The sequence below is a fragment of the Antechinus flavipes genome, chromosome 2 (assembly GCF_016432865.1).
Source record: "Antechinus flavipes isolate AdamAnt ecotype Samford, QLD, Australia chromosome 2, AdamAnt_v2, whole genome shotgun sequence".
Classification (NCBI taxonomy): Eukaryota; Metazoa; Chordata; class Mammalia; order Dasyuromorphia; family Dasyuridae; genus Antechinus; species Antechinus flavipes.
The window spans coordinates 612,397,845-612,421,783 of NC_067399.1; the positions used below are offsets into that span (position 1 = coordinate 612,397,845).

At 34.9% G+C, this 23,939-nt stretch overlaps 1 protein-coding gene across 1 annotated transcript in view; it reads left to right on the forward strand.

The window, feature by feature from the left end:
* ENTPD1 (ectonucleoside triphosphate diphosphohydrolase 1) overlaps positions 1-23,939 on the forward strand; it is a 119,144-nt gene that overhangs the window by 59,565 nt on the left and 35,640 nt on the right. Inside the window, exons 2-3 of the mRNA XM_051981755.1 lie at positions 12,972-13,099; positions 21,276-21,393. Coding sequence (XP_051837715.1) covers positions 12,972-13,099; positions 21,276-21,393 — 246 coding nt within the window. The remainder of the gene's footprint in view (positions 1-12,971; positions 13,100-21,275; positions 21,394-23,939) is intronic.

Here is a 23,939-nt window from a genome sequence, read left to right on the forward strand (position 1 = left end):
ATTACTTTGAATTCCCTATGTAGTTGCCTTCATCCATTTGCCAACAAGTTGATTAAGTCATTTCTTTATACCTCCTAAAAAAGAAAGGTAAGGAAGTATGAGAACTCCTTTAGCTGCTCAACAAAAATTTTGTAAAGTGAACATTTTGTATAATCTTTGACCAGGTTATTCAAAGGGGGAATCACTCAAGATTCCATGCCTTCTATAGGTACTGAATGTGCCATTGCAAGTTTTTCAGCCTTTATAATTTGTGAATATGTCACTTAGAGTGCTTCATTGTCTGAATTGGGCTTTGGCAGACACTCTAATACATAAAGAACGGTGACCAGGGAAGGATGTTTGGTTTGAGAAGACATGATGAATGGAACCATAGGGGAGCCAGTAGTATGCCCTTTCCAAAAGCAATAGTTATATTGATTTGATTGCTGTGCCCAGAGTAAAAGATTAAAAGTAATTATGCTGACAGGACAGATAGCAAGGAAATGGATGTTAGGATGAGTGAGGAAGCAATGAGGAAGCAATCCCGTATCTTTCCAAAGATTTCAATGTCCCTGACATCTACAGGCTGAAGTGGTTATAGAAATGAAAGTAAGTAGAATTAAGTGGCACTTGAAGAAAAAAATAGTCTATTAAAAAAGTCATCTAGAGGATAATTTCCCAAAGGAAAATGTGAGCCTCTTGCGGGAAGAATCTGTTTTTCATTTTGTTTTTGTATTTTAGGGCCTTATATGTCGTAGGTGCTTAATAAATACTTATTGAATTAAATTAGAAAATGATACAATCTCTGTGCCAGAGAGAACTCAGTAGTGGCCTGGAGGTAGAGGGTAAAGATAAAAAGAGAGACAAGAGCTAAGTTAAAGATGCTATGCAGAGGACATAGTTCTCTATTAAGGCAGTTCCTTTAATAAGGGTCAATTATTTTACATAAGGGATTTTCACTCCATTATTTCTTCTGGCTTTGTGTTCTATGTTAACACAGGAAGAAATTCAGTGTGTGCTGCACAGATGTTTGATTTCTAATGTTTTATTTTCCTTAAGACTTATTAAACTTTGTTCCAAGTGTGATCACTTTAATATTTACAATCAATTTAAAGAAAACTAGTTCAACAAGATAAAAAATTTAGAGCTGAAAGCAAAGTGATAGTTAAGGAAGCTAAGACCAGAGGAAGAGCCAAAAGGGGGGCTAAAATTACTTGTCCAAAGAAACATAGCTCTATTACGTTGCCTTTCTCTGTAGTTGGGGGAAAGCAAAATTAGCATTTTCCCCACTGGAAAACCATTATGATTGACAGTACCCAAATCACCTATTAATTTGATAAAATGAAAAAAAGCAAGATAATATGATTTCTTTCCTATCTTCAGGCTGAGATGGAGAAATTATACTGAGAGCAGGCTGTGGGTTAAAGAAAAAATAGATTTTCTTAACTAACTTCAATTCACCAAGTATTTATTGAGTTCTCTTAAAGCCTGCCAATTATTTGTAACAATGACTGCTTTTACAAGAGTTATGATAGTTCTTCATTTCTTTTTCTAAACAGCTAGTGAGCCTGAAATTAATCCCATGCAAAAAAGCATTTCATTTGCCTCAGTTTTGTCTCTTTGGCTATGTCTTCAGTCTTTCAATGGATCTGTTTTTGTCAATGTGGGGACTCCCTCCAATAATGCAGATTGTGACTCATTCTTGCCTTTCCATCTTATGTGAATCTTGTCAATATACTCCCATAAATCTATCACAAGATTCCTTCTCCAGATTTCATGATGTTGCTTAGAAAGCAATAAAACACAAAAATTGTCCATCATTGTTAAGTTTATCATGTGTCCTTTTCTGGTCTTACACTTCTTAGATAATGTATCCCTTATGTCTTTCTTTTGCTTTATTCTTTTTTTTAGTAATACACCTATTCATGTCTATCATATATATTACCCTTTAGATGACATTCAATTTCTATTAGCTTTTAGATGACATTCAATTTCTATCTTTGGGTCCTGTGGCATTCTGTGAATTTTACCTATACAGTGTCACTGAAAGAATAATATTACATTTTATAGATGAGGAAACTGAGGGCTGAATGATTTGCCCAGGACCACATAGCTAGTAAGCGTCTGAGACCAGATTTGAACTTAAGGATATGAGGCTGACATTTATCTACTGCATCCCCTAGCTACCCCAGTCTCTTTCTAATTATTAATATTTTCTTTCTCTGTAAATTTTCATGTAACATTATATAATGCCTCTTTTTGCCTTTCTGAAATTGTATAAAATTATATATAATCTAATATGTAAAGAGATTATATAAATCTCTTTTTTATCCCTAGTACAATACAAGTTTCTTGAGGACAGAGACAGTTTTATTGTATTTTATTTTTGTCTTTTTTATTCCTACAACAAGTGCGAATTTAATAAGCATTTGTTCTACATAGTAGATGCTTAATAAGTATATATTGAATTTAATGGACAGATCATTGGCTTGCTAAACCTAAATCTCTCAGATCTACTAGCATAGCAATCCTTTAATTGAGGCAATTAGCAATAAAATTTAAAAAGAACATTTGACATTTTGGTCTCTGGACATTTCAATTATTCAAATACTGCATGATTCAAATAATTGCTTTGAGCTGATAGATGAAGAAGCCTTCTTAGTATCAAAATGTCAGATAGTGGAAATTAGCAAGTTGGGGGGAGCAGTGTGGTGAGGAGGAATGGCATGGAGTGGGGTATTCTCTATAATAAACCTTGATTAAAGCCATCAAGACATACAGTCTGAAGCAAAAGGATTTACAGTGGATCATTCTTATTCTTAATCATTTGATCTGGACCCTAGCATCGTTTGCCACCCTTCCTGGAGATGCTAATGTCTCCTTCAGTAACTAGGAAGCACTGAATATTTCCTAGTGTGTGTCATAAGCTCCTAGATTTTGAGTTGGAAGAGATATGAGAATTTAGAAATTCACTGAGAATCAGAGATATTAGATGACAAAGTCACTCAAGGTCACACCCAAAGGTACAAAGTAAGTAGCAGAGTCCAGATTAAATCTAGGCCCTTTGATTTCAAATTCCATACTTCCCCCCTTATCTTATCTAGTGAAAACCCCTTCAATTTTCACCTACTTATCACACAAAGAAACTTTAAGTGTAGGAATTTGCCCAGTTTTCCTAGATGTCAGAACTAAGATCTGTCCCCAGGTCCTCTGACAACAATCTAGAGCTTTTACCATTGTAGCATAACTGTCTGCCATGTTTTCTGGCTCTGAACTAAATGCTTTTTCCCACAGTGCTTCACATCAGTTGAGAGTGCAGTCCTATAGATGATAGACATTGGTTGAACAAAAACAATTTACTCAGCCTTTTTTTCTTTTTCTTTTTCCTCTCCCCCATCCCCCTTTTCCTTTGCATCTATTGAGGAACTTTGAAGGTACAGCCTGGAGCTCTTGGGCTCTTACTGATTCTCCTTTCCCTGGGTGAGCTGATTGAACAATAGTGGGAATGGATGAGTGACTTTATCTCTGTTATTAGACATATTACCTTTAGCATAATACAAAGTAAATCCTGAACTATTTTAAGGATTTAGTTGAACTAAGCTTTTCCTATTGGTCCCATGCAAATGGAAAAAACAGAGAGAGACAGAAAAGGGATATTTTATGTGGCCTGAAATATAGCCTGTGGCCAGCAAAACAAGAGTAGGGTAAGTGGGAAAAAATGTAAGCCACTTTGCTCATGACAGTAACTAATGAGTAAATACCATCATTTGGAAAAAACCAAGCAAAGAACATTTTCTTGTACAGTGACAGAAATGAAGACAAAACTGAAAATACCAGGAAAGTTACATCATGGTTAAAATGAGCAAATGGAGATCTATAAAGGATGGGAAAGGACCCATATGTGCAAAAATGTTTGTAGCAGTCCTTTCTGTAATGACTAGGAACTGGAAATTGAGTGGACTCATCAGGTAGAGAATGACTGAACAAATTATGGTCTATGAATGTGATAGAATACTATTAATCTATTAGAAATGATGAGCAGACTGATTTCAGAAAAGCTTAGAAAGACTTACATGAACTGATGTTGAATGAAATGAACAGAACCAAGAGATCATTATACATGGTAGTAACAAGATTATGTGAAGATCAATTGTGATGGATTTGACTCGTCTCAACAATATGGTAATTCAAGGCAATTCCAATAGATTTGGGATGAAAAATGTTATCCACATTCAAAGAGAGAACTATGGAGACTGAATGTGGATTAAAGCATAGTATTGTTTGTTTTCTTTATTTCTTTTTCATGTTTTTTCCCCTTTTGGTCTGATTTATTTTTCACAATATGACAAATATTGAAATATGTTTAAAAGGATTGTACATGTTTAATATATATCAGAATGCTTGTTGTCTTGGGGAAGAGGGGAGTTAAGGGAAGGAGAGTAAAAAATCTGAAACACAAAGACTTCTAAAAATGAATGCTGAAAACTCACTTTACATATTTGGAAAAATAAAATACCATAGAGGAAAAAAAAAAGGATGAGCAAATGGGCAATGTCTTCTCTTAAGATTCATAAGCTCTTAAACCTGGAACTGGAAGAGATCTTAAGAAACCTCAGAAGTTATATAGCCCAGCTCCCTCACTGTGCAGCTTGTTGAGGAAGTTGAAGCCAATAAAAGTTCAATGATTTGTCCAAGATCACACAGGTAGTAAGAAATAGGGATTTGAACCCAGATCCTCTCTCACAAAATGTCCTATGCTCCAAAACAGTTCCTTCTTTCTACAGTCAATAATCTCTCCACTGTAATATAATGAATGGACCTCAAAATTGCATGTTAAAATGGAGAGAAAACAAAGTAATTTGTTATTAATATTATTAAACTTATCAAGATCCTCCTATGTGCAAGGTGCTATGCTAAACACTTTATAAATAATGCTTTATTTGATTCTTACAACTATCTTGTGAGGTAAGTGCTATTATGATCCCCATTTTACAGCTAGGGAAACTGAGGCAGAGATTAAACAATTTGGCCAGTGAAACATAGCTGGTAAATGTCTGAGGTATTAAAGTTAAAAAGACAAAAGAGAGAGTTGTTCTTATGATCTTATGTTCTTTTAGAAGGGAATAACAACCATAAATCAGTAAATGGAAGATAAATTCTTTTTGGGGCAGGGAAAGGAATAAATGCTTTCTTTAGGAAGCAGAGCTTGAGCTGATTCTTGAAAGAAACTAGGAATTCTAAAATGTAGAACCAAGAAGGAACTATATTAAAAAAAATTGAAGTGCAAGGATAGGACAGTCTGTATAAATGCCAGAGATGGGGAAGACAATATTGTGTATGGGGAACAATAAGTAGATTAGACACTCTGATGTATATACATATGTATGTATATTATACATACACACACACACACACACACACACACACACACACACACACACACATATATGTAAAGGGGAATAATGGAAAATTAGCCTAGAAAGATTGAATGGGTCCAGATAGGAATTCTATTTGACAAATAGGGGAGTCTGTGTCTTGCCAATAAGTAATAAGTCACCACCGTTTCCTAAACAGGCAAGTAACAAGTTAAATCTTGGGAGTTAAGCACATCATTTTGTCAGCTTTATAGATGATGAGCTATGTCAAAGAGAGACGGGGATAGGGGGGGTGGAGGGTGGCAAGGTCATCCAAGAGATGTATATATGAGAAAGAGTCGAGAATTAAAGATGATTATAAAAAAGACATGAAACCTAAGCCAGCTTTCATTAAAGTATATCTAAAGGATTGAGGAGGAATCCAGATCTGATCTCAGTTAGCAAGGAAACAGAAGCCTACTTTACAACAAGGACTGTTCCTTCCCAGAGAAAGTCAGTCATAGTTGCCACAAAAGGAACTCACAATAGCATCTTAGTAGTGAAAATGGTGTTGATAAGGGTATGGAGAAATTGGGAAAACAGAATATCTTTTTCTGGTGTCTCTGCTCCAAGAGGTTGTTTATTTGGAGGGGTGCAGTGAGTCTCATTGGGTTCTACTATTCTTCCACCTTCTGCAAAGCATTGTGTGGCTTCTGCAGCTCCCAACTAGAGCTTACCAGGGAGCTGCTACTTTTGCCTTGTATTTTCACCTTCCTCACCAAAATTCTCCCTTCTTCTTGGTTCTCTCTCCCAGCAGCCTCCCTTTTCTCTTCGTTAAGTGTACATATATTTTAGGGGTTTGCTTTTACCACAAAAGTCTGAGGGGCAAAAGGGCCAAAATGCTTTAAGATGGCTCAGAATTCTCTAATCACAAAGCATACATTGCCTGTGTATTTAGAGATGTCCCAAAAGGCTTAGAGTAGTTTTAAGATTTTGGGGTATCCTGCATTTCTTCTTCTGCAACTGCAATTGAATTCAGTGCTTCAGGATTTTAAGGATCAATAATTTCATCACTGTGAGTACTCCTTCCATTGCAATCCCCTTCATATTATTAGAAGATTTCATAAATTCATCACCCAATGGACAATCTGCTGTCAGTGATGGATTTAGCTAGCTACGTTGGTCTTTGGATGACAGACACACTTTCTATTACCAGGCCTGTTCTAATAGGACCTTTTACAGTTTCATAAAATTTAGATTGGGTTTTTTATTTGCACAGCATTTTAGACCCAGGGCCTATTGTATGCTACAATGAGACACTAGAGAACTTGAGTGGAAGAATATAAATGGTCACTCCAAAATGTGTCATTTCTCCTAATTTTACATTAAGGACTTGGGGAATAATGGTATAAAAACTCTTCTAGAGATTCCTGGCTTATGAAATATTCATTCATCTATGGCAATGCTGGAATTCTTGTCTTAAAATCCAGTCCCAAAGTTAGAATGTTAGGTCTAGAGTCAAAAAAAAAGATTCTAGTTTCTACTTTTTGGGAAAGTGTTGGCAGCTACAAGTAACGAGAGAGAGGGAGAATAAGTGTGCCTGGATTCTTTGGTAGCTCTCATCCCACTTACCATTTCAAAACATTCTCATGTTATATAGGGTTCCATGAAATTCTTAGTGCAGCTTTACATTGAATATTATTAAATAACTATCAAAAGTTACACAAAATGAATAATAGCTAAAATAACCATTAAAACTTAAAACTGCACTAAGAATTTTGAGACAGACCAAACCACTAGGATTTGAGTCTTGGCTTTCTGTTAATTCTCTGTGTGAGCCTGGGACTTCCTTTTACTTTTGAGAGCTTTCATAGTCTCATCTCTAAAGTGAGAAGTAGAATGAGATAATGATGATAACAACTCATATTTTCATGATGCCTAAGGTTTACCAAGTGCTTTCCTCATTACAACCTGGGAGATATGTAGGAAAGTATTAACCCCTTTAACAGATGAATAAGTTGAGGTTCTAAGAAGTTAAATGGTTTATCCAAAGCTACATAACTAGTAAGTATCAAGGCCAAAATTTGATCTCGGATATCTTAACTCCAAATTCCACACTTTTCATTGTTGTTGTTTAGTCATTTTTTAGTCATTTGACCCTCATGTCCCCATTGGAGATTTTCTTAGCAAGGGTACTAGAATGGTTTGCCATTTCTTTCTCCAACTCATTTTACAGATAAGGTAACTGAGGCAAACAGAGTAAAGAGACTTTCCCATCATCACACAGCTAGAAAGTGACTGAAGTTAGATTTAAACTCGGAAAGAAGTCTTCCTCATTCTATCCACTGGACCACTTAGCTTTCCTTTCCATACTTTTACACTGTATCATATGCCTCCAATATTCTCTTTATAATTTTTATTTAGCATGTATTATTCCTCAGTTACATGTAAAACAATTTTTATCATTTGTTCTTAAAACTTGAGCTCCAGATTCTCTTCCTTCCTCTTTCCCTACTCTGCCTCATTGAGAAGATAAGCAATTTGATAGGTTATACACATGTAGTCATGCAAACCAATTCTATAATAGTCATATTGTGAAAGAAAACATAGGTCGTCCCCCAAAAAATAACCCAACAAAACCTCAAGAAAAAATATAGTTAAAAAAAAAACTATGCTTTAATCTTTATTCAGTTTGGGGTTGGGTAGCTTTTTTCATTATAAGTCCTTCAAAGTTGTCTTGGATCATTGTATGCTGAAATACCTAAATAATTCACAGCTGATAATCTTACAATATTGCTTTTACTTTGTACACAGTACAATGCATCAATGTACACAGTACATTGCATCAGCTCATAGAAGTCTTTCCATTGCAGTCTTTTTTTCTGAGAGCATCCTGCTTATCATTTCATATAATTCAATTGTTCAATATTCTCTTCTAGCTTTATTATTATACAATTTAATTAATATAGTTTTGAAATACTGGCTTACCTTCTGCCTTCCTCTGCTTTTCTCCTTTTTTCCCTTTTTTCTTTTATTTCACTTTCTACACCATTCACAAAGTCCACAGTAATGGTTGAATATGGAAAAGAAATAAAAAATAGAACAAGAAGAATTTAAGAGAATATATGGGAGGAAGGGGATATTGAATTAAGATGATGAGTCATTATGCCCAAAGAGCTATAAAACTGTGCATACTCGTTGATCCACCAATATCATTGCTAATTCTCTATCCAAAAGACATCCCAAAAAGAGAGAAGGGCCTATTTGTATAAATATATTTATATTAGCTCTTTTTATGGTGGCTAAGAATTGGAAATCAAAGGATGCCTATCAATTGGAGAATGGCAAAACAAACTGTGGTATATGATTGCAAAGGAATATTATTGTACTATAAGAAAAGACAAGCAAAATGATTTCAGAAAAACCTGAAAAGACTTAAATGAACTGATCTAAAGTAAAGTGAACAGAAAGAGAATATTGCACTCAGTAATAGCAATATTGTCCAATGAAGAATGTCTTGGCTATTCTCAATAATACAATTATCCAAGACAGTACCAAAAGACTATAGATGAAGTATACTATCTGCCTCCAGAGAAAGAACTGATATTTTAAAAATATTTAAATATTTAAAATATTTTTGCACAAACATGATCAATGCAGTTGGAGTGATAAGAATAGCAATTAATTGGGAAAAACTTTTGCAGCAATTCTTTCTGATAAAAATATGTTATTCAAGTTACATAGGGAACTGATTCAAATATACAAGAACAAGAGCCATTCAAATAGTCAAAGGATATGAAGAGGCAATTTTCAAAAGAGAAAACTGAAACAAAAAAAGAAAGTATGAATAAATGCTCCAGATTACTAATAATAAGAAATACATATTAAAAGAAAACTGGTATTCTACCTTAGGCGCATTATTGGCAAAGATGACAGGAAAAAGAAAATGCAAAATGTTAGAGGGGCTGAGGGAAAACAAGTACACTAATAACTATTAGGGGAATGATGAATTGGTTCAACCATTCTAAAAAGCAATTTGTATGCCTTTGGAGTACTAAACTGCACAAATATAGAATTTGACCCATTTTGACCCTTTTTAACAATGACACTACTATGAGATATATACTTCAAAGACATCACAGACAAAGGGAAAGGACTAAAGTGTCCCAAAAAAACTATTTATAACAGCACTTTTTCTTTAGGAAGAATTGGAAATGAAGTATTACCCATCAATTGGAGAAGAGCTTAACAAATCTATCATTTATTTAGGGGATTATTATTAAAAGGGATTATTATTACATTATTAGAATATTGCATGATTAGAATTATTAGAATAATTAAATTATTAGAAAATATAAAATGGAGGAATTCAGAGAAACCTGGATAGATTTGTATGAATTGATGTATAGAGGGAGTAAATATAACCAATAGTATGACTAATTTATACAATGACTACATTAATGTAAAGGAAACTTTTTAAAATATACATTTTAATTTATTTCAGTAACTATTTCCCAACTACATTAACTTTTTAAATGTTCATTTAAGAAAAATTTTATATTCCAAATTCTCTTCCTTCCTCTTGACCTTCTATTTCTTGAGAGAGTAAGCAATATATATTGATTATACTTTCTAATATGATATATTGGGAAGTTATGCAATCCATATTTCCATATTAGCCATGTTGTCGAAAAAAATCATACACACTAAAACAAGAAAAATAAAAGGAAAAAAGTATGTTTCCATCTGCACTCTGAGTCCATCATTAGTTCTCTATCTGGAGGTATTCATCATGATATTTCTTCATGAGTTCTTGGGAATTGTCTTGAATTATCTTCATCAGAATAGCTAAGTACAATGTAATCTTGGCTCTGCTCACTTCACTTTGCATCAGTTCTTATAAGATTTCTCAAGTTATTTTTTGGGTGGGTTTGGGTTTTGTTTTGTTTTGTTTTATTTTTGGGTAACCATGTTCCTTGTCATTTCTTATAACAAATAATATTCCATCACAATCATATACTACAACTTATTTGGCCATTCCCAACTAATGGACATCCCCTCAACTGAAAGCTAACTGAGAGATTTAAGAACTCAGGTAATTGCAATATCCAGTTCTGACTCCAGAATATTAATGATGAAGCATATTTTCCACTTTTCCATTTCTTGGCGGGGGAGGGGGGTGTGATATATTATAGGTACAAAATGAGACATGAATTTTCTTTTTTTTTTTTTTTTTTTTTTATGCTTTGCCCAAGATGGGGATCTGTATTCTCAGATCAGTATTCTTTCCAACATGCTGGAAGTTTTCTTTTTTCTTTTTTTTTTTTTTAAATTTAATTTTATTTAATAATAACTTTGTATTGACAGAATCCATGCCAGGATAATTTTTACACAGCATTATCCCTTGCAATCACTCATGTTTCGTTTTTTCCCCTCCCTCCCTCCTCCCCCCCCCAAGATGGCAAGCAGTCCTATACATGTTAAACATGTTGCAGTATATCCTAGATACAATACACATTTGCAGAACTGAACAGAGACATGAATTTTCAACTCTGACCAATGTATAAGTTTGTTTAGCTTGATTATATTTATTTGTTACAAGGGAAGGATTTTATTTTAGTATAACATGCTATTGAAATAATTATATCTTTTTAAGCCTATGAGTATTAGAATGTCCTTTCAGGTTCATATGCTGCTTTAAACAAATTTATATATTAACCAAAAAAATGAGTTGTATAGTCCCAATCTGTCCATATTCCCAGTGAGAAAATTCCTAATGTTTTGGAAAAGGTTTGACTCAGCCCTAATTTACATTTCAGCTTGATTTCTACTCAACCCTTGGTGGCCTCTTTGTGGTAAAGTGAAATTGGGGCTACTGGAAATGTTTGGGTAAAAAAAAGCCATAGAGTCTTATATCATAATGTCTGTTAATAGACAGGTACTAGAAAGAGAAGTTAGGCCAAAAACAGATTTTTTTCTGGGAACTTCCCTAAGTCTTTGATGGGGTAGGTACAAACAGTGTTTCAGTTTGCCTTCAGGGTAGATGGCCCTCCTTACTCTATCTTCTTAGTCACTGGGAGGTCTCACTTTTTCTTTGTTCTTTTGCTAGTTGTCCCTGAGCTACTAGATTTCTACTCTTTTCTTTCCTTAGCCAAACTTCCAAATCCCTCTCAATTCTAAATCTTTAGTTTCTGATTTTTCACTGGTCTGTTATTTTATGCATGACTAAGATTTTTCAGTCTGAATACTTTTCCTGTCAGCCTCACTCTGGTTTATCCAAGGACTTTTCATTCTTAATCCAATTATTAGTTGATTAATAAGTTGATTGAGATTTACTCTAAGAAGCATAAAACTTGATTGAGTCTTTCCTATCTTTTATCTCATATCTCCCTAGTTTCTTTAATATGTTGTCTCCAACATAAGTGCCTAGTGTCCTTTAGGATAGTGCCTAATAGATAGTAGGTGCTTAATAAATGTTTCTGGATGGACTGATTGATATCTATGAAATTTAAGAGAAACTTAGCCACAGACCTTCCCCTCATATTGGGCACATCTTCTATGAAAGATTTATGGGAGGAAATGAACAAGAGAAATATAGGATATTTATATTTAAATGAATTAATATTTATTTTGATATTTATATAAAGTGATATTGATATAAACCATTAATATTTATATAAATCATTAATATTTATATAAATAATTACTTTAAACTTTGCAAAATGCTTTATAGGAATTATCTCATTAGAATTGTGCAACAACTGTGAGAGTTTGTTACTACCCAAATTATTTATTACATTATGCAGATCAAGAAATTAAAGCTCAGAGTGGTTAAAGCAGTTGTGCATGGTCATATAGCTAGGTTAAAGGGAGCATTCAGACCCAGGTCTTCTTGACTTCCAGACTAGCAATCTGCCTGCAGTGGTTATCAGTTTTTTTTTGGTTTGTAAGTTCCTTGAACTCCTTCCAACAGCAACAGCAACAGCAAAACTGTGCTGTGAACCCCAGTGTAATTTAATATACCACTCTTTATATATACATATATATATGTATATGTATATATATAAAATCTAAATATAGACAAATATATGTCTAATATATATATAATTTAGACTTATTAATTAAATGTTTACAAAAACTACAATGATAACCTTTGCTCTCTCCAAAAATCTCCAAATTAAAGTGTACTATATAATTAAAATGTACTATATATTCATGTAATTCATATTCATATAATTTACATAATTATGAAATATAATATTTTATTCTACCTATAATTATGAAAATCTAAAATGTATCAAACATATACATGCTTGTCAGAGAAGAAAAATTTATTTGTAACATAACTGAGGAGGGTATAACATCATGGGACTGATGTTTTGTTTCATGTGAATTAGTCCTTGCTTATCAACTCTTACAAGTTATTCATGGGTAGAGACTAATTTTTAATATTTTGCTGTCTTCTTCTTTCCCAAACCCAGCACATTACTGAGCAGGCACTCAGTAAATACTTACTGAATAAATAACAGAGAGGTCTGTCTACCTTTCTTTGTATCCCCAGTAACAGCACAGATCCTGATATACTGCAGGAACTTAATAAATCCTTATTGGCTGACAATCATTTCTTTTTGGTTACAGATACTAAGCCAAAGAGATGTGGATCCAAGAATATCCTGGTCATTCTTGGTTTCTTATTTTTCTTGGCTGTAATTGCATTAATCACAGTGGGTCTAACACAGAACAAGCCACTGCCAAAAAATGTTAAGGTAAGTCTAATTTGAAGAGACAATTAACCTGCCCTGATCATTCAATTTCTCTTTGTGTTTCCACCAAGCCTCTTATTACACAGGTACCCTAACAAATGTTAATCAACTGCAAGTCATACTTTTAAGTTCAATCTACATTATTATCTTCCCTTTCACTTTTTAAAGTGTAGACAATCAGCAAAACAATAAATCGAATTCTGATTTGTAGCATTTACTGATTTCTGAGATGTTGATGCTTGTACTGAAAATTTCACAATCAGTTTGAGCTGCTTCCAGGATATCCTTACTTATAGTCTACCAAATCTTTGAGTTTTAAAACCTGACCTTCTTTTCTTTCAATTTTGGATTTCCTTTGTTAACTACACTCTGTGCATTGGTTATTGTCCTAATTTGGGGCCTACAAGCTTGTCCTGAGGGAAACTCATCCCTGATACCATGAGAGCTGAGGGACATTCTCTGGCTGATTCTTCTAATCCTTCAGGCTTTACCATGGCCAAATAATTAATTATATACTTGTTTGTCATAGGATCATAAAGTCATAGATTTGAAGCTAGAAGGGATCTGAGAGGTCTTAGTCTCTAACTTCTCACCTATTTTGGAGATAAGGGAACTATACCATAGTGTGGGTAAGTGGCTGGACTGGAGCCACAAATTATGAAGAATTTGAGTCAAGATTTGAATCTGCGTGTTCCTGTCTCCAACTTCCTTATTAACTGTGTCATACTTCTTTCTCTCTTATCTCATTTTCTTTTCTTTGACTTTGTCCTTCATTAATATATTCTGGAGAAATTTGTATCCTTTTTCCATTGTGTCTTTATGATATAGCCTAATCCAGACCTGCCTGCTCTGGTAATTTTATTTCTGTACCTCCTCACCTAAGCCCATGGCAACCCAGTCCTTCATTGCATAATAAGGTATATATAGTTTTCATTCTAGCCTGCTTGGGCTGGGCCAAGTCCATTACCCTAATTCTCACTTCTCCAACTTAAAGTGAGCTGCAGTGAAGTCATTTGTGCAATTATATTGCTATCTGAAATTACATTCTCCACCAGCTTCCTTTTCATTTTCATTTTAGATTTAATGATACCATCTTCCCAATGTTCTTTCTGCTTTATTCAGGTCTACAATTGCATCTGTTTTTTTTTTTCCCTTTCTCTTCAAAATTTAATTTAAAGTCCTCTTGATTAATTCTTAAACATATCCCTCTCATTCTCCACCCCTTATGGGGTATTATGGGTCTCTGTCTATGAAACCACATTCTTGTCAATCACAAGCATCTATACAGCCAGCTTCTTCCAAAGTGATGACCACCATCTGGAAGAAGAAATAAAAATGGAAAAGGCCTGAGTTTCTATACTATACTCTTCAAACTGGCGAAAGAAAGAAAGAAAGAAAGAAAGAAAGAAAGAAAGAAAGAAAGAAAGAAAGAAAGAAAGAAAGACAGACTTTTTGTGATCCCACTTAGGGGTGCTTTTTATTTTTTTATTTTTATTTAAATTTTTTTTCTACTTGGGGTTTTCTTGGCAGAGATACTGGAATGGTTTTCCTTCTCCAACTTATTTTCCAATGAGGAAATTGAGGCAAACAGTGCTAAATGATTTGCCTGGGGTTATCCTGCTAGTAAATGTCTGAAGCCAGATTTGAACTCAGTAGAAAGAGTTTTCCTGATTTGAGACCCAGCATATTATCTATTGCATCACCTAGCTGTCCAGTGATACTACAAGGACTTTAGCAGAAATGAGATGGAAAAAGGAGGAAAATTCCATAAGTACAAAAATATTTATAGCTATTATTTTTGTGTTTTTTTTAGTTTTTCCAAATATATGCAAAATTAGTTTTCAACATTTGCCTTTGCAAAACCTTGTATTCCAAATTTTTCTTCTCTCCTTCCCCCTAACCTTTTCCCCTAGACAACAAGCAATCTGATATAGGTTAAACATGTACAATTCTCCTAAATATATGTCTATATTTGTCATGTATAGCCATTCTTTATAACAATGAAGAACAGTAAACTAAGGGAGTTCTCATCAGTTGGGGATAAAAGAACAAATTATGGCCTATGAAGGTAATGAAATTCTATTATGCAATAAGAATTGACTTAGAGGGACATTTTTCAGAGAAATGTGGGAATACTTACTGATGCAAAATGAAGTAAGCAAAACTAGGAGAACAATTTCTATAATAACAATATTGTAAAGACAAAAAACTTTCCATTTAAGAATTCTGATCAATGCAATAACTAACCATAATTCTAAGAGACCTATGATGACCTATGCTATCAATCCTGGCAGAGAGATGTCAGGGAGTATTCAGGATTAAAACAATATGCTGTGGGGAATTTTTTTTGTTGTTGGACTGTGCATATTTGTTACAAGGAGGTTTTTTCCCATGGGAATAGATAAGGTTGAAAGACAGAAAATGCTCATTAATTGAAAAGAATTAAATGAAAAAAGAGACAAAAGAAACACAGATTTTCAATTTTCTTATCATTTCTTAACATTTTCAAGAAATGTATTTGTTTTTCTGTTTCCATTCATTCCCACCCAGAAGAGTAGAAATGGATAGAAGTTAGAAGAAATTAGAATGGAAGTTAGAAATGGATAGAAGATAGAAGAAAATCCAACTTGTCTAGGGCTCTGTCATATCTTGGACATATTCTACAAAAACGTGGATTTGTGATATGTTTTCACCTTGTTAAACAAGAGTTCTCAGTAGATGTTATCAACCACTATCTTCTATCTTTATTCTGGAAAACAATGGCATTTTGGCTATAGCTAGAGCATCTTTTTTCATGCTTGAAAGTTTCCTTTCAATATGTCTGAGAACACTCTTCATTAAAACCAGTGATGTATACCCATGTCTTCTTCTTTTGGTCTCTTGGAATTTTCTTTTTCTTGGCTTCTATTCTCCTTAAGAATGATTCATCTTCTCTCACAAAGCATAATGAAGAGAAATATGCATATTTTAATGTCTTTTACAGTCTCTAAGAGGAAGACCAGCTTGGACTTGGAATAGTAAGGAAGAGCATATACAGCAGGTCACTGTAACATGCTACTCATATCTTCATTTCTTGGATCCTAATAAAGTTGGAGAGGCACTAAGGTACCATGTACAGACACTGGACTTGGAGTTAGAGAAAGCAGTGATTCATATTCCCCCTTAAACCTTCATCAATTTTTTGACCTCAAGCAAGGTTTATAGTTTCTTTAGGGATAATAATAGTATCTAGTTCACAGAATTATTGCAAGGGATCAAAAAAGAACCTTAACTAGCATTATATTTATTATATCTAATGGTCCTTTGCTTCATTTGGAATCTCCCTGTTTCCACATCTCTTTCCCAAAGCTTCTGGCTCTCAAGAGCATTTGGAAAAGGGCTGTTTTACAATCTTCTAAGCTTGTCCATCACTGAATGACAAATCCTTTTTGGAACAGTCGTAAGGATCTATACAGAACAGCTAATCAAAAAGAATTCTTCCTATACTTCCAGGCATGCAATTTCCAATCACAACACTTTTGTTTGGAGACTGACTGTTAATTTTGACTTTTCTCTATTTGAGTTAAGTTCTCCTCTCACCTTCTGGACTGCTTTGTCCAATCAATATTATAAAGAGAACTTTACTGTGAATATTTCACTTGAGACATTCCCACTACTGGCATTCTCTGAGACATGCATCTGGTGTTCAATGTTCCTGGAATTTCCCAAAACTTCCACTTCAAAAAGTGGATCAAAGGATTGTTCTCAGATGAGAAAGATTTTGTGGTGTGATGTCTTTATGGAGTATTTGGAAAGATCGGTTCTGATTTCATGATCCAGAATTTTGTATAATTCTATATGTGTATTTTTAAAACTGCATTTCAAAATGTTTTTTAGTTGGAAATAAAGAAAATCTTGGCCTTGTTTTTAAGAGTGACCCACTATTATCATTTTAAAAAAGATTTCTCTTCCTGTTTCTCTAAACCAAAGAATTAGTAGGCCAGATTAGTGGTTTCCTGGGGACAGAAAAAGACTTGTTTGCAGATCACCAAAGTGACATTTAAAAGGACAGACTGCTTATAAATCATTAGAACTTCTGAGAGTGGTTGATGGAGCTACAGGAATAAATATTAAAGAAACAAATGCTTTAAAAGAATGTAGGGTTCAGAAAAACAATGTATCTAAGGAAAGTTCAGAAGAGTTGCTTCTGTTATTTTTTGTTATTCCACTTAGAGATATTGGTAAGGATGTTATTTTCAGGTTAACTTTAAATGATCTGCCTCTTTAGGTTTAGATTCATAAAATGTTGGAGTTGGTGGTGGGGGAGCATTAGAGACTTACTAGACTGTAAGCTCCTTGAGTATAGGACCTCTGTCTAAACTTTTCTCTCTCCCCTACCCTGGTCTGCCCCAGCACTGTGTTGTGCATCCACTAGGTGCTTAATATATATTTATTGAGTATATCTCTCATTTTATAGATAAGAAAACTGAGGCCTAATTAGGTGAAATGACTTGCTTAAAAGTAGAACCAGAACAAGCCAGACTCTTTACTTCTTTTCCAGTGTTTTTTTTCTATTATGCTATTTACCTCCCATTATAAGTGCAAAATATGAAGATTTACATTATGGTTCAAAATAAGGGCAAAGTTTATCTTTTAAGATGTCTGTGTGTCTTTTAAGGTGCCTTTCAACGGCTATTCTTTCCTCTTGGGTTTCTTTAAAATCTCACTATACTATTTGATCAGGTCTACCATTGTTCACTCCAATTTCTTGACAAGGCTTTGTGGTCTGGTTTATCTTTGGAGATATATAGAGGACTAGTTCTCTCTCCTAAATTGTTCTTCTCTAAAGTCTTGAACCTACCTGTCCCTTATGGAGGTGGGGTCAATAAAATTAATCTTCCCCCATTCTTGGGGCTTTCTTCTCTACCTTTTATTGTTGGAGAGTATGGAACATGACATATCTTCTTCATTGGAAGAGTCCATTTAGATTCTGCAGGGTTATGTGAAGTCTTGGTCTTTTGGATTGGGAGGTTGAAATAGGTGAGCTATGAGAAGGCTCTTTGACATTTATCTATGTCATCTATATATAAGATTCTTTGATCCATTTTTGGAACAATACTGCAAGTGGCATTATGATGGCGTATTGGAGGGTGGGATATCTATCATATAGTTTCTTCTTGTTATAACTCTTATGACATAGGCCTTCTCTTTACATGAGGAGTCTGAATATATTTTGGGAACTTTAGTTTCTTGTTTCTTACTATTCCCCACACAGATGGGAGTATAGGTACCTAGTAGTTTCCAAATGGTAGTCAGATAGATAGTATGCTTTATCATTAATCTTTTGGGATTGAAGGGGTCGTCAAACTACAGCCTGCGGGCTAGATGCGGCAGCTGAGGACGATTATCCCCTTCACCCAGGGCTATGAAGTTTCTTTATTTAAAGGTCCACAAAACAAAATTTTTGTTTTTACTATAGTCCGGCCCTCCAACAGTCTGAGGGACAGTGAACTGGCCCCGTATTTAAAAAATTTGAGGACCCCTGTAACTTAGTTCATTGTATTACTGAGAATAATAAAGTATTCACAGTTCTTCTCTTAACAATATTATTGTTACTGTTTACAACCTTCTCTGGGTTCTGTTCACTTCATTGTGCATCAGTTCATGTAAGTCCTTCTAGGTTTTTTTGAAAACTTGATAAGTATTCCTTTGATTTACATTTCTCAGCCACTGAGAAAAAGCATAGCTTTAAATATTTTTGTACAAATAGGTCCTTTTCCCACTTTTTCTTGATGGGCTTCCCTTTGATTTCCAATTCTTAGCCACCACAAAGTGTTATAAATATTTTTGTTCAAATGGGTTCTTTTCTCCCTTTTTGTTAAAATAGGTTCTTCCCCCTCCCCCCTTTTTGGATGTCATAGAATAAATGTTATTTACATAGAAAGGACATAAAAATATTTCACAGTCAAGCCCTTAAACAATAAAGAAAACTTCCTTTCTTTCTGATAGGCCTCTTCTTCCATAGAGACCTATAAAGTCCTCCCAATTAATAATACTTTAAAGGATAGTTACCACCACCACCACCACCACCACCTCACTCCAAGGGGAAGAACTTGGGATTTTCCAGAGTTAAACAGCCTTCTAGAGGGCCTCACTTTCTAGGTCTTTGAGAATTAAAGTACCATTTCCTTGAGGAATGACTGGTTCTTTATAAGGAGAAAGAACTTAAAATTCATAAGGGAGTCAGGAGACCTCTTATTCCTAATGCTGCTATTTGGAAATGAACTCCTTAACAATGTATTTTCAGAGGCATTTAGTAATTGGACAAAGAGCAGAGGACCACATGCTGTGCATAGACGAAAGGGGAAGGATTGTTTTCTATCTATTAGTCAGTGTTAACCTTGTTCTGTGAGTTCTCCTTTGCGAGCCTTTACAAGAACCACTCCAGATCTTCATATGCATTGTGTATGAAAGTTCATGCTTCAGGTTCAGTAAAGACTTCCTTTCTCCTTCTCCTCTCTCTCTTATTTATATTGCTTTTGCTTTTTCATAGATATCTCTCCTGTCTCCTCCTCCTCTCTTTTGCCTAGCCTTTCTTTCCCTTTTGTCTTTCTCTCTCTCCATTCATATTTATCTCTTTCCCTTCTCCAATTTAACCTTTTTTCCCCCCTTACATTTAAGTGTACATAATGTGGATTTCTTTTTTTTTTTAACTAAACCTGTGCTTTTATTTATAACAGAAACTTTCGATGAGAAAATTCTCTCTGCTAGTGCAGATAGCAATGATTCTACTATGTTTAATCTCAGAGAGTTGCTTATGGAAACTGGAATATGGAATTGCTGCCACCAATATCCTGCTTTAATGTCTCATCATAGTGCGGTGGTCCCCTCAGATTTTGTAAAGTTCTGTCAAGGAATTGCAAGCTCTGGCAGGGCTTGTCAATATACTGGAAAGAATAAAAAGGACTAGTGACAGATGTTATGATTATTGTTTGAAGGCTAGCCTAGCTCAGTCTAGAGACACTCTAACAGATATTTGGCTACAAGTAACAAATTTCTTCAACTACAGTAACTCATAACATCTCTCTGCTAAGCAACAGAAGGGCTCTGATCTGCATTTATGGAGCTAAGTCTCACACTGATGAAATCATGAATCCCTGAAGCATGATAATGGAATTGAAATCTATTAAAAATATCTGTTGTATCTATTGAATAAATTTTTATATTCGTAGCAACTTAAAAATCAGGTGAGTCTTTCTGAAAGAAACTCTCTTTCTCTTTTTTCCTCCCTCCCTCTCTCCCTCTCCCTCTACTTTTCTTTCTTCCTTTCCCTCCCTCCCTCCCCCCCCCCCCACATACACATTCTCTCTCAAAACAAAAACAACCTATATAAAACAAATTAATTTGTTTTAATTATTTTTCTAATTTGAAAAAATCAACATGGCACAATGGGTGGAACCCTAGACTCGGAGTCAGTAAAAACTAGGTTGGAATCCTCCCACAAATACCTACCACTATGTAACTGCAGACAGCTAGTTTGTACAATGGTTAGGGCATCAGGTCTGGAGTCACAAAGACACAAGTTCAAATCTAGCCTAAGACACTTACAAGCTCTGTAACCCTCAGCAAGTCACCCTGTTTGCCTCAATTTCCTCATCTATAAAATGATCTGGAGAGCCTCATGGCACACCATTCAACTATCTTCGCTAAGAAAACTCCAAATGTGGTAACAAAAAGTTGAACCAATTGAAATGACTGAACAACAACAAATGTAACTCTGAACAAGTCAATTATTCACTATGAGCTTCATTTTTCCCCCTCTATAAAATGGGAATAGTAATAACTTCTACTTCATAAAGTTGTTAAAGCAAGTAAAGTGCTTTGTAGACTATAAAAGGCTAAATAAATTTGAACTATTATTGTAACTTTTATAAGTCTCTAGAAGAAAGAAGATTTCTTACCTTTTCACCATAGCACATTATGTACATCAATATGCTTGTTGGCGTGGATCTGAAAAAGAATCAGCCACCAGAGATACTGGGTTGTTTGTTCTCTGATGTCATGTAGAAGACTATCATTACCTCCTTTAAGTAAAATACATGCTGTTCCAGGGCTTTTGACAGCATGAGAACTGGGTGTTCTGCTAACTGGTTAGGAGGGTATTTGTGGTTGATTGGCTCCCCTCTTGCTTTGTCCTCAGTATGGGATCGTGCTGGATGCAGGTTCTTCTCATACCAACATGTACATCTACAACTGGCCAGCAGAGAAAGAGAATGACACTGGAGTAGTGCAACAGGTGAAAATGTGCAAGGTAGAAGGTAAGGTGTGGAAATGTGGGAGAGACCAAAGTGAAAAGGAGATGGGGTACCAAGGTCATGAGAAGTCATGACTATAGAGCAACATGTGTGCATTAAAAAATAATACTGTAAATATGGAAATATATATAGTAGAATTGCACAAGTTTAACCTATATTGGATTATTTGCTGTCTGGGGAGGGAGAGGGGAAAGGGAGGGAGAAAAATTTGGAACACAAGGTTTCACAAGGGTGAATGTTGAAAATTATCTTTGCATATATTTTGAAAATAAAAAAAAAGTTATTAAAAAAAAGAAGTAATCCTGCCAGTTAAATTTGGAGGAATTTGTTGATATTACCTTGTAGGCACTGTTATAATTAACATTAATTCAATCCAATTTAGTAAACATATAGGAAGTGTCTGTTATGGCACTGTGGTAGGTCCTGATAGTACGAGAATAAAAATAAAACAATATTTACCCTCAGAGAACTTGTGCTCTACTGAGGAGATATGATATTTATAAGAAGCCGTATGGCACAGTCAAAGAAAAGTTGACCCTTCAATCAGGAAGATTAGAATTGAAGTTGTGCCTTTGATGACTTATCTTGACTAAGGAATCTTGGGCAAGTCATAACCTCCTGGTCTTCCAAACAGTGATCTAAGATTGTAACTTACAGATGAGTTGCTGATTAACATTAGTGGAAGGAATTTTTACTTTTGTATCCTCTCCCTTCTGAACCCCACTCCCAAAACTAGTTCCTACACAAAATGTAAACACATAAATAAATACAAGGCAATTTAAGGAAGAAGTAATCACTAACGACTGGGGGGAAATAGGGAAGTCCTCATTGAGGAGGTGGCCCCTCAGTCTTAAAGGATTCTGAGTGGTAGGGATAATAAGGGAGCACATTCTGCATTTTAAATGCAGAAAATGGGACATAAGCATGGAGAAAAGTTAGTAGTTCATCTTGGCTGTAAATAGTTTTGAAGGCAGTAATTGGAAATAAGACTGGAAAAGTTGAAACCAGGTTTAAAGCCAGATTTTGAAGGTCCTTAGAAGCAAAGAAATTTCTACTTTTATCTTTGAGTCAACAGGGAGTCACTGGAACAGGGGAGTGGCCTGGTTTGTGTTTTAGGAATATTATTTGGACAGCTGTGTGAAGGGTGGATTGAAGAAGAAACTGGAAGCAGGGAGACCAATAAGGAGGCTATTCTATTATTCTAAACAAGGGGATTTAAAGACCTGTGTTAAGTATAAATGGAACAAAGCATTTGGGCTTGAAAAATGGAGAAATGAAATCATCAGCAGGTGAAAACTTTTTGGCTGTGGAGGATGACAGAAAAGAAAAAAAAAAAGAGATAGAGGCTTCAAGTTACAGAGCTGACCTTGGAGTTGGGAAGTTCTGAAGTCAAATCCTACTTCAGACACTTACCAATGGGGTGACTCTGGGCAAGATAGTAAACCTTTCTCAGATCAGTCAAACTGATACTTATTGAAGACCTTAGCTTAAGAAGGTCCAAGGTCTCCCATTGTCTTGATCAATATCTTGCCCTTGGACCCAGATGACTCTGAGGCTGATGACCTTGCATAGTCCTCCCTCACTTAAATCTAATCCACTTGCATCTTATGGCATCAGCACCCTGATGTCTGGTCCTCTTTGACAGTGAAGGACAAACAATAACCTTCCTCATATGTAAAATGGTGATAATAATGGCACCTAATTCACACTTGTGAGGATCAACTGAGATTGAATATTTTAAAGAAAGCACTTTGCAAACTTTCAAGGTTATATGAATGTAGCTATTTAATTATTATGAATGAGAAGAGGATCTTATTCTTAATAGAAATAAGAAAAGTAGAAGAGAGGGAAGTTTGTTAAGGGAGATTTTAGTCATAGTGAGTGTCAGATGCCAGTGGAACATTAGAGTGAAGATATGAAGCATTTAGCAATATGGAGGTCTAGCGTTGGACACAGAGATTTGGATATTATAGATCTAGACATGATCATTGAACCTTTGGAGTTGGATAAGCTCAGTAAGGGAGAAAGTATAGAAAGAAAAAAGGGCTCAGGATGGAGCCTTGTATGAATACTCAAATTAAGAAGAAAGGATGAATAATGATTCATCAAAGACTAAAAAAGAAATCAGGTAGGAAGCTAGAAAAAGGAAAAAGCGGTCACAAAGCCAAGGGAAAAGAGAGTATCGAGAAGGAAAATGTGGTGAATAGCAGTAATGATAGAATACTTTACATGTCATTTTATCTGAACCTGATAGGGGTTCAGAATGAATATCCTCATTTCACAGGTGAGGAAACCAGAACTGAAAGAGATCAGTGACTTGGCCAGTGGTCAGTCACAGTATCTGAGATAGGATTTAAGCTCAGGCCAGCTCCAACTCCAACATTTTAGTAAATGTGTCATGCAATTGATTCATAGTATAAAGTATAGAAAGTTCAAGGAGTAAGAGAGAGAAAAAGCTTAACAGCTTTAGCAGTTGAGGTCATTTGTTATCTTTAAGACAAGTTTCAGAACAATGTTAGGTGAAGAAAGATAAAATCTTTCTTTATTAT